This window comes from Etheostoma cragini, chromosome 12 (genome assembly GCF_013103735.1).
Source record: "Etheostoma cragini isolate CJK2018 chromosome 12, CSU_Ecrag_1.0, whole genome shotgun sequence".
NCBI classification, from domain to species: Eukaryota; Metazoa; Chordata; class Actinopteri; order Perciformes; family Percidae; genus Etheostoma; species Etheostoma cragini.
In genome coordinates, this window is record NC_048418.1 from 18,988,560 (window position 1) to 18,998,736 (window position 10,177).

Genomic DNA, 10,177 nt, shown 5'->3' on the forward strand with positions numbered 1-10,177 from the left:
CGTGTCTCTTGACACTAGCCATTGAAGGAAAACGGAGCAGAAGAGCGAAACATGGCGACTTCGAACAATCCGCGGAAATTCAGCGAGAAAATCGCTTTGCATAACCAGAAGCAGGCAGAGGAGACAGCGGCGTTTGAAGAAGTGATGAAAGACCTCAGCATTACGCGTGCAGCGAGGGTAACGACACCGCTTCTTGTTTTCCCCCCCTTACCTCTTCGGCGAGATGTCAAATATGCATTTGTAGCTCGAGCCGCACGCAGCCAGGGCAGCATAGGTAAACAACAACAAACGACGCTTCCTGCGAGCTGTAGCTTTTTTCTACCACGACTGACAACCAACAGAGCTGGCAGGAGGTAACAGTCCTGTGTTGTCGATATGAATGGCAGGGACCCTCGTCCAAAAAAAAAAGTTATTAACGTTACATTTTTTGTCCCACGCAAGTGGAAGGCAAAGGGGCGTGCATGCGAATTTGACAGCGCGCGCCCAACTGCAGCGATGATTTTCTTCTCGTCTCGTGCTTTCTGAGAAGAGGCGATTAAGCAAAGCGATGTTATGTGACCTACTATTTAGAAATATACATGTAATGACTAATGTTACATAATTCGTAGTTTATGTGTTATGTATGGTACTGATATATGGTAATGGGTGTGCTCCATGGCTTTGAAAACTTGTCTGACAGGTCTTAGGCCCGTGTGCACCTCAACATGACATACATTTACACCATAGATGAATGCTCGCAGATTATGTGGAAATGTAAGCCACATGCAGCACAGGCCTCCAAAATAAATCCTTCGGAGGCAGGGCTTCAGTAGTGACTGCTGCTGGGTGAAAGCATGATGGATAGACAGACTGAAAAACACTGCTGCATTGCGTGTATGCTTTAACTGTCATAGTCAGACTATATTCAACCAAAGGGCAGCTACTGAAGTGCTCGTGTATGCATGTATTTCTTCTCTGTCTTAAAACTGCCAATTTACTCTGGCCAACAGGCTAAAACAATAAAAAATCCAGAGGTCTTTTCCACATATGACATTTTGACATGTCACAGTAGGAAGAGCACAGGTGTAATTAATAAAATGAATGATTTTTTGCTTTGGTTTCATGGTCCTGGAATTGTGCTTAGTAACAGTAACAGTAACCAGTTAATTGTATTATCATATATATGCACACGTGCTTCCCTAACTATGACACGTCAAAATGTCTGCTGTGAAAAAGGTTGTTTATGAAGCTTTAGCAAATGTGTGGATTCTTACTATTTTTACGACTACCACGACTCATGAAATGGCAAACATTTTATTTATTTGTTTAATTTTTCTCAAGAACGAATTGATGTCTAAGTTGCATCAAAATTAACATGTTATATATATTTTAGAATACATGGCTAGACATGTTAGTCAGAGAGCTTAGGTGTTATTGTTGTAGATTATATTTTCATTGAATGCATTGACTAGTGGTAGGAAGCTCTTGTCTCAGCCAAAGTTAGACATGTGGAAAGTGGGCCCCTTGGTTTAGAATTTCATTTTTTTCACCCTGTCCCCTCCCTCTACCATTCAGCCTCTCTTCTCTTTGTACCGGTCTTGCTGTGGTTGAAAGATTTGGATTGTACCGTTCCCGATCCTGAAATGTTACAATAAGTAATACTTTGTCAACAGAGTAGATATGATTGTGGGTAAAGAGATGCACTCTAAGGTCAGAGCCTTATCAAAATACACCAGTGATGCAGGCATAGTAATTGTTATTATTAGATTTTCTGCCCTGCCAACAGTGAGCAGTGGGCTTGCATTAGAAAATGTAATTGAGCGGTCATGGGTTCTCTAATGGGAAATGGAACTGGAGGTTGTTTGGAAATAAACAGATGTAATTAAGGAGTTTGTTTTTGTAATTTTAACCATGAGCAAGTTCTGTCAATGTTAGATTATCTCTGATGTGCATTACTTCCCACTAAAGTTTTCACATGTATACTTCCCACTAAAGTTTTCACATGTAAGTCATTAAATTTACATTAGACTGCTGTGATAACTGCTGCATATGTAGCAGCCAGCATCAAACTTTGGCAGAAGACATCTAGCGTGTATCTCAAACTGGTGGTTAATAAAGAAAACATCAATAAGCACGGTGGTTTCAACCACACAATTATATGTATACTTACATGGGAATAATTTGGGATTACCATAAAGGTGCCGTATTTTGCATTTGTTTTTGCAGCCATTAGTAATGATTTTATTGACTCCATCTTGCAGTCTTATGGTGTGTTTATAGCCAGTTTAATGTTTTTTCTGTTGCTGGAGCCTGAACTTTCCATGTCTAAAAAACAGCCATATTTATTCCTTTGTTCACATGATGGCGTCTTGTCTTAACATGGTGTTGTTCTGCTTCCAGTTACAGTTGCAGAAAACTCAGTACTTGCAGCTGGGACCCAACCGTGGCCAGTACTATGGAGGTTCTTTGCCAAATGTCAATCAGCTTGGAAACAGCGCTATGGATATGTCTTTCCAGGTGAGGGATTATTTGTGCTTTCTTTGTTATTCTGCAGCTTTTCAACAGCAATTCAAATACTGTGTAGACGAAGAGTACATTTGCATTGAATTACATTTTATTTGTTTTACAGTAATCATCCAAAGCTGTTTCATATAAGTTAATATCCACTGCACCCATCTCTGTGGCTAAGTAATATCCTGCAATATTTATTCAACCTGTGGCTGCACTATAAAAATGTTTCTATTTGATTTTCTTTTTTAAACAGCTGGTTAATGAGATTCTTGTTTCCCCAAGATAAATACTCTGCTAAGCAGCGAGTGACATACGTACTGTTTACATATGTAAGCAACAAGAGCACTTTGTATAGAATGTCAGAAGGCAGAGTAAATACACCAACCCACAGTCTACAGTAGGTGTCTGTTGGTGGACCACACTCTCCTCTGCAGAGCTCTATGGCAAAATAACAGTTATACATTTTACAGTTATCAATATACATATTTTAACTAATTAACACTGTGTCCAAATTCTTTAAAAAGACAATTCAACCATAAAGGCAATGCAAGGCAAGGCAGCTTTATTTGTATAGCACATTTCAGCATCAGGGCAATTCAAAGTGCTTTACACAAAATCAGTTAAAAAACAGTTAAGAAATAAAAACAGATAAAACACGTGAATTAAAAGGTCCTATTTCAACCGGCTTTCCTTCATTAAAAAGTATTTCCCTTGCTATAGTTTATCTGCATAATGTCCACACTAAAGTGGTTGAGCCAGTTTATTTTGTTTGTGTTGTTCATTGTTTAGCAGGAATGGTCATGTAGCACTGCAGTGCCCTAGGGCAGAACACCTTCAAAGTCAAAGTCTGCTTTATTGTCAATTTCTTCACATGTCAAAAACATACAAAGAAATCGAAATTGCGTTTCCCTCTATCCCACGGTGACAAGACATTTATAACAAATTTGGTCCACAGACAAACATAACATTCAAGTAAACAAGAAGTTATTAAAAATAAGAAGATATATACAATGAGGAAAATAAGAGCAGCGAAATTTGTGTTAAAAATGTGCAATTATGCATACTGTCGACAGTCTATGTAATGTGCAAAAAGACAGGCGGTAGCATAGTGGCTACCTTTGTCCTAAATATCTGTATGTTTCCATTGCCATCCTTGGTAAAATAAATGTATACAGCTAATGTCTTTGATATGCATGTGGGGGAAGAGACAAAGTCAAGTCAAGTGACATCAGCTCGATAAGCCCTTTTATTTTACTTGTGTAGAAGAAATCTGATTCTGTGGGGACAGAGACACAGTATAAAGTTAAGTCTCGCTAAGAGCCTCCCATTGACAACCTGAACAAAATCAAGTAAGGGACTAATTTGAATTTTCTACAGACAGATGATGGTGGGAGTTATGACTATTGTTTCCATGTCAAGGCTCATTTCCTTCATGAATCAGCTGATGAATAATGGCCCATGGACTCAAGAACATAGTCATATCAACAGATTTAAATGGGCACCTCCCAGATTTTCATTTTTAGTGTCACATGTATTTTCCAATTTTCTATAGTCACTTTTCCCTGAGCACCATTAACTTTCATCCCTGTATAAAGGGCTCTAGCATCAACACAAGGACAGTGTAACTGGTGCTGGGCTACACAAATACTGTTTTTGTTATTTTGAATGAATGGCTTCAAAGTCTAGTTGTGTTTGCATTTTATATTCAGTTATGTCTAATACAGTGGACTGATTAGAGAAACCTTCACACACAACAGCAAAAAAGGGGATTTGAAACTGAAATATAATGCTCACAATTTAATAAGTTAATAAAATTGTTTTCTGTCTTTGTTTGTCAGAATTCGGGCTTGGACACAAACAGATCTACCCGACACCACGGGCTGGTGGACAGAGTCTACCGGGACCGGAACCGCATCACATCCCCCAACCAAAAACCCCTGTCTATTGACAAACATGGACGCCAGATATCCTTTAATACTGTCTGTCTGTTTGTTACGCTGTTCATTAGGGGTGGGAACACCAGAGTACCCCACGATACAATATTATTACAATACGGTATTATTGCGATTTTAAATATATTGCGATATTTTGCGATGTATTGCAATTTATGGTTACATAAGAGTGACACTGTCATGAACGTGTCATAAACATTATAAACCGTCATAAACGTTTATGACATAACGCTGTGGTTTTGTCCTGACAAGTAATGGTTAGGGTTTCTGTGCCATGACAGTGTCATTTCAAGTAAAGTGTTACCTAATTTATTACCCTTTTTCCAAATTCAAATGATGTCCACAGAGAAAAAACTTTGTCAACACACGTTTTATCTAAAAAATACAAATGTCTCTGTTGTCTCTGTTCATTTCACTTTACATTTTATTATTCTAGTAGCGAAAGATTTAATGTTTTGAATGTGCAGACTCCCAGTCTCCAGCTGTATTTTCTTAACCTGTGATCCCACATTGACAGCTGTCCATATGGTTCAGTGTATCTGTCACCACCACCTGATACCAGCTGGAGGAGGTAAGACAGCCCCTCAAGATGAAACCCTGTCCCTGCATGGCTGGTTATCTTTAGTGTTTACGCTTTTAATTATGAGCCTAATAAATCCCTCACACGGCCTGCCCTAATAATTCGGACTTGTACCACACTGCTATGCACACTGCTATACAATTAATTGCGTTATTTCCTTGATGATAAAAGATGAAGGGTCAGAGTGATACAAGTCAGATTAGGAATATAACACAATACTAGTGGTGGGTAACGTCATTGGATTCAATATCAATTGTATTTATGATATTTCATTTAAAAAACGATTTTGCTTTGCTATGAAAGAGATTCTCAGAGAACTAATGCTGTATCCAAACCTGGTCCAATAATAAAAAATACATTAAAGTTTACAAAGCAGTTACATTAATGTACTTCTGTTAAACATGAACACACTGCAGCAGTCAACAAAAAGTGCAAGTCATTCAGTTTTGAGTGACCGGAAATAAATGGTATTGTAAGTGCCTTCTATAGTGCAGAGATATGTACCTAAAGCCAATCATCCTGCCATGCTAGTGCCTTGCTTTTGAGCATTAGGTAGCCCCCTTCCCATCTAGTTTAATATGTCTACTCTAGCTTTAAAACCTAACGTCTCAAAGACAGTAATGTTGGCCGCGATTATCAATTTTGAGGTTTTTATGAATTTAAATCAGATCATTCAAATGAAGGTTGATTTGATTCTGAAAATCAATTTGTTTTAAATCTAGCCCTACACTAGACAGTTTAAATCCTATCTGATATATGAAAACATATTGCATAATCATAAACATTTAGCGACCTACTTTTACAGATTTAAACACCGCATTTCGATTTTAATCATAATCCATTTCAAAATGCCGGATCACATTCAGATTATTCTGGATTCTTGTGTTAAAAATCAAACATTTGATACAGTTGTGACAGCTGCACATTACATTATCTTAAAAATCCTTGACTTCAAACAGCTTGACTTCATATACAGTATTTGTTTGTAAGATATTACAGTATAATGTATACACTGTGTGATTTTTGAATTTTTTAAATTTAAAATCTTGTGCTGCAGGGCAAACTCTGACTCAGCACTGCACCAGAGCACATTAACTCCTGTCCAGCAGGTCTCTTTCATGGGCGGATCACAGGAGCTCCAGCCAAAAAGAGGTAGCCCTTTCTCAATGGGTTTTCATTTTAAAGTTTTAATGTAAAATCTTTACGAAGTCAGAATATATAAGACTAAGCTCAGTAACATAATATTCTTTAAATATAGACCTGTGTGTTGAGATAAGTGTTCAACTGTATTACAGTAAACTCATATTGTAGAAACCGAGCTAAACAGTTCTTCTTCTAGCGAGTCAGTTCTGAACCAAACTGCTCAGGTGTTTTGTTGTCAGCCTTTTTCCTTTTCCTGGTATTTTGTGGCTGTCTCTTGGCTGTCCGGTTGAGTGCCCTCCAGTCTGTGATGAAAGGGTCTAAATGTGCCTTTGAAGGCAGAGGGGGAAAATCACTGCAGAGAAGACAAAGTTCATCCAAGTGTCTGATGAATGTACTGCCAATGGCGGATTATTTCAAATTCAGACGCACTTTAATTGAATTGGTATAAATCTCACAGAGTTTTCTTCTTTTTTTTAACCAAGTATTATTTTTTATCTTTTAACTTTCTTAATATCACATTTATTGTCTCCTTCCTTCCTTCCTTCCTATTTTCTTCTTTGTGCTATTTGTTGTGTGTTCAAATATGACTTGGTCATATTAACCAAGGACATGCTGGCTATGATTATTATAAGCTCAAACGGTCTGGACATCTGAAAACCCAAGAGACTAAGAAGACTATTTATTGTTGTTGTTGTTGTTATTTCTCCATCTCTCCAGTTCTCCTGCTCACTGTACCAGGGGCTGACGCAATTAAACAAGAGGTTGATGAAGATGGACAAAACCAGAACTGGGATTGCAAAAAGGTGGGACTCCTACACATGCATAAATGTTTTTTTCTATCAGTTTTTATCTGTGGTTTGCACAATACTCTAGTTGTAAAATCTTATTTTTTTCTCTATAGAACATTTCAAGGTCCAAGCTCTGCAAAGTTCCAGGGATCCAGTAAGTATTTTACTGGTGTGCTGAAGTTTTCTTAAGATCCTATCTTGGATGGTGAAGTGATAAATGGCAGTTAATTCTGCACAGGCAGCTTCAAACTATGTGTGCATTTACTCAAATCAGATGAACAAGTATGATTACAATATAGCTTTACATTTAAGCTATCTGTAATTACACATAATGTTAATTTACTTTGTCAATGTAATAAGAGTGTGGAGTAAAAGCATTTGTACCACTGTGCCAAATGCACTATATCCAAATATCTCGGCTGTTTGTATTGTTTCGTTTAGTAAATCGCATAAGATACTCAGCGTTTAGGCTTCCGTTTTTTCATTTTGTCATTGACCTTAGCCAGCTGAGTGTGTTAAAGCTTGTCGTTGTTAAGGAGTTCACTGCGCCCGTCTGTTTTCTGCAGCATATTCCCGTCTCCGGACCAGCAATTGACCACTTCACTAAAGCCAGCGGCTCACAACACTGGCGGTTCTCTTCCTGACCTGACCAACATCCAGTTTCCTCCTCCGCTTCCCACCCCGCTCGACTCAGATGATGCAGTGGCCGCCTCGTTCAGCTCTTCCAACAGCACACAGACCCTGGCCAACACGCAAGGTAACACCACAGACAGTGGTCGATGAAAACTTCAGATTTTCCCTTAGTTATGTGCAGGATATTGATGACTTTTTGTTTCGACATTCAGCACTCTCTGGTGCCAATTTCTCTAAGACTCTGCGTGTGCTTTTATAAAAAAATCTAACTCTTTCCTTGTGCCGTTTTCTGTGTGTTGGGTAGGAGTGAACACCTCTCAGCACACAGTAACCATGGAAATGCAGACTGAGCAGGACGACATGGTTCCTCTCATCCTGAATGCAGGAGACTCCCACCAGCACCAGAACCTGCAGCTCTCACCAACATCTCCTCCTCTCACCCTCTCTCAGGTACAGCCTAGTCTCTGACCTGACCTGAGTCAGTGAATCAATCATTCAAGCTTAATTGATTATTGATTGTTTGATTGAATTTATCTGACACAATTCCTAGCGAGTTAGGGTTATGAGGTTAACTTTCTGGTGTTAGAAAATGCCCAGAATAAGCCATTTCTTGTTAGGTAGATATAAAATAATAGTTTTTTAAGAATGTTTTATAGCATATAGACTAGAGGGGAACTTCCTCAACTGTGCAGGAATAAATGCATTTCCCAGAGAGCGGTGGAACCTCATGTCTTGTATGTTGCTGTGCTCCGCCCCAGGCGGCCATCAACGCCATGAACCTTGAGCAGCAGCTGTCCCAGTATGCCTTCTTCAACCAGCAGCCGTCGTCCCAGACCCACCAGAGCCAGCAAGTGAGTTTCCCAGCAGCACTTTGTTCATCACTTCCTCAATTCTCGCATTCACAACTATACAGTTTAACTTCTCTGTGAATTACATGCAATATTCTTTTTATTTTGTCAAATTATTGCGGTATTTACGCAAAACCAAAGTGGTTACATTGGAAAGCTTGATTTTACCAGTCATTGCTGGCATATAGTCCAAATGGAAACCAATGTTTTCAACATGAAAAAATGTCCTCTTCGCACATCTATTCGTGCTTAATGGGTTTTATTGCCCCCAACGCTTTGCACTGCAACTTTCCTGTAAATCTGCTTCATTTCATGAACGACCAGCAAATTCTTCACAAGAGTAAAAATGACAACATCCAGATGTGAATAAATGAGTAAAATAAACAACATTGATAAAAAAACAAAAAACAAAAAACAAGCCATCTGTTACTAAAATAAAATACTTTAAATATTAAATGTTGAATTAAGTTTCAAGTTATTAGCAGGGCACATACCTCTGTCATGTTTCTTGTTGAGGAGTTTCTTCTCGAGTTTAGTTTGGACCCAAGCGGACACTACTCTGCGGGATTATGATAAAAAGATATGAAATTATTCAAACATGATTTGTTGAGTAAAAATAAGACCTCTCTGATGTCTTATCTGAGTAATGTCTTCTTAATACAGTTATCGGCATTTGAGCGTAATATAAACACTAATATATAATTTAATATTCATTTTGGCATAAACACATCATGTAAACAACATTTGTAGATAGGATTCCTCAAAGGTATTTATTAAAGTGTTGTGGCAAACACATGTCCAAGATATAAAAGATATTTGACAGTTTACTGATGAACATCATTGTCACCAACAATATGAAGAATACACAATAAGAGTACAGTCAAATTTGAACTGGAAAATGAATTAAGCTGTAAGGTCCTAATCTACATTGCATAATAATGCAGCCTCTGGCTATTTATGTATGCTAATCAGTTCTGCATATCAGCCAACAGCCTACAAAAGTAGATACTGATGTACTTAATCTGTGATAAGCCAGCATTAAAACGTATAAAGTGATACTTGATGACTGCCTGATGCCTTTAGCCATTAATGACTTTGCTCTTTATTTGCCAGCAGACAGGTCTGGTCCAGCTGCAGTCCTCCGTGAATTGCTGCTCCACGTCGGACAACCAGACGTCGTCACAACATGACATGACCATGGACATGAACACGGTGAGCATTGGGCGCGTTTGTTCACATCAATGTATCGCAGTTGTGAATGGTTCTTCCTGGCCGCTTCTCATGTCTTTCCTGAAAATGTGTCTTCAGATGGCTTGTTGTGTGTGTTGATCTTGATGATACACACTGCCTTGTCAAAGTACTCTGGCTCATTTTGTTGTGTTATAAAGTTTTTTCCCCCTTAAAGTGCAGTCATGGTAGACAATGTAAGTTGTATAGTGATCACTAACATAAAAAAACAAAACAAAACTACACTGTCTTTAAAGTGTTTATGGCCGTGCAATTGTGCTTTCTCTTTTCTTTAAAATGTATACTATACAAAAAACTTTACAGTCTTAAAATTATTATCTTTTCTACTTCATAAAAGCACAACAAAATGTGCAGAACATCAAAGCATCTAAATGCTTTTGCAAGGCCCTGCACATCCTGCAGATCTTGGCTCTCGCTACTCTTCTTCTGCTTCAGTGGGAATGTGTTTGGATAACTGCAGAAATGAAGTGGCCTACACGCTCTTGGTGTGTGTGG

At 38.4% G+C, this 10,177-nt stretch overlaps 1 protein-coding gene and 1 long non-coding RNA gene across 7 annotated transcripts in view; one reads left to right on the forward strand and one right to left on the reverse strand.

Annotated features, from left to right (window-relative positions):
* Nucleotides 1–10,177, forward strand: part of crtc1a (CREB regulated transcription coactivator 1a) — a 17,969-nt gene continuing 7,792 nt past the window's right edge. For 2 of the 6 annotated variants that reach the window (XM_034886824.1, XM_034886828.1), the window contains exons 1-11: nucleotides 1–177; nucleotides 2,380–2,496; nucleotides 4,329–4,454; nucleotides 4,952–5,013; nucleotides 6,080–6,174; nucleotides 6,883–6,968; nucleotides 7,067–7,107; nucleotides 7,520–7,710; nucleotides 7,891–8,036; nucleotides 8,345–8,437; nucleotides 9,548–9,646. In XM_034886824.1, coding sequence (XP_034742715.1) covers nucleotides 52–177; nucleotides 2,380–2,496; nucleotides 4,329–4,454; nucleotides 4,952–5,013; nucleotides 6,080–6,174; nucleotides 6,883–6,968; nucleotides 7,067–7,107; nucleotides 7,520–7,710; nucleotides 7,891–8,036; nucleotides 8,345–8,437; nucleotides 9,548–9,646 — 1,182 coding nt within the window. In that variant the 5' untranslated portion in view covers nucleotides 1–51. Of the gene's footprint in view, nucleotides 178–238; nucleotides 354–2,379; nucleotides 2,497–4,328; nucleotides 4,455–4,951; nucleotides 5,014–6,079; nucleotides 6,175–6,882; nucleotides 6,969–7,066; nucleotides 7,108–7,519; nucleotides 7,711–7,890; nucleotides 8,037–8,344; nucleotides 8,438–9,547; nucleotides 9,647–10,177 lie in introns of those variants that run through there. The other 4 variants (XM_034886825.1, XM_034886826.1, XM_034886827.1 and 1 more) reach the window with 4 other exon arrangements.
* Nucleotides 9,836–10,177, reverse strand: part of LOC117953703 — a 5,897-nt gene continuing 5,555 nt past the window's right edge. Inside the window, exon 2 of the long non-coding RNA XR_004658664.1 lies at nucleotides 9,836–10,177. This exon is cut by the window's right edge and continues 1,416 nt beyond it. This is a non-coding gene — a long non-coding RNA (uncharacterized LOC117953703).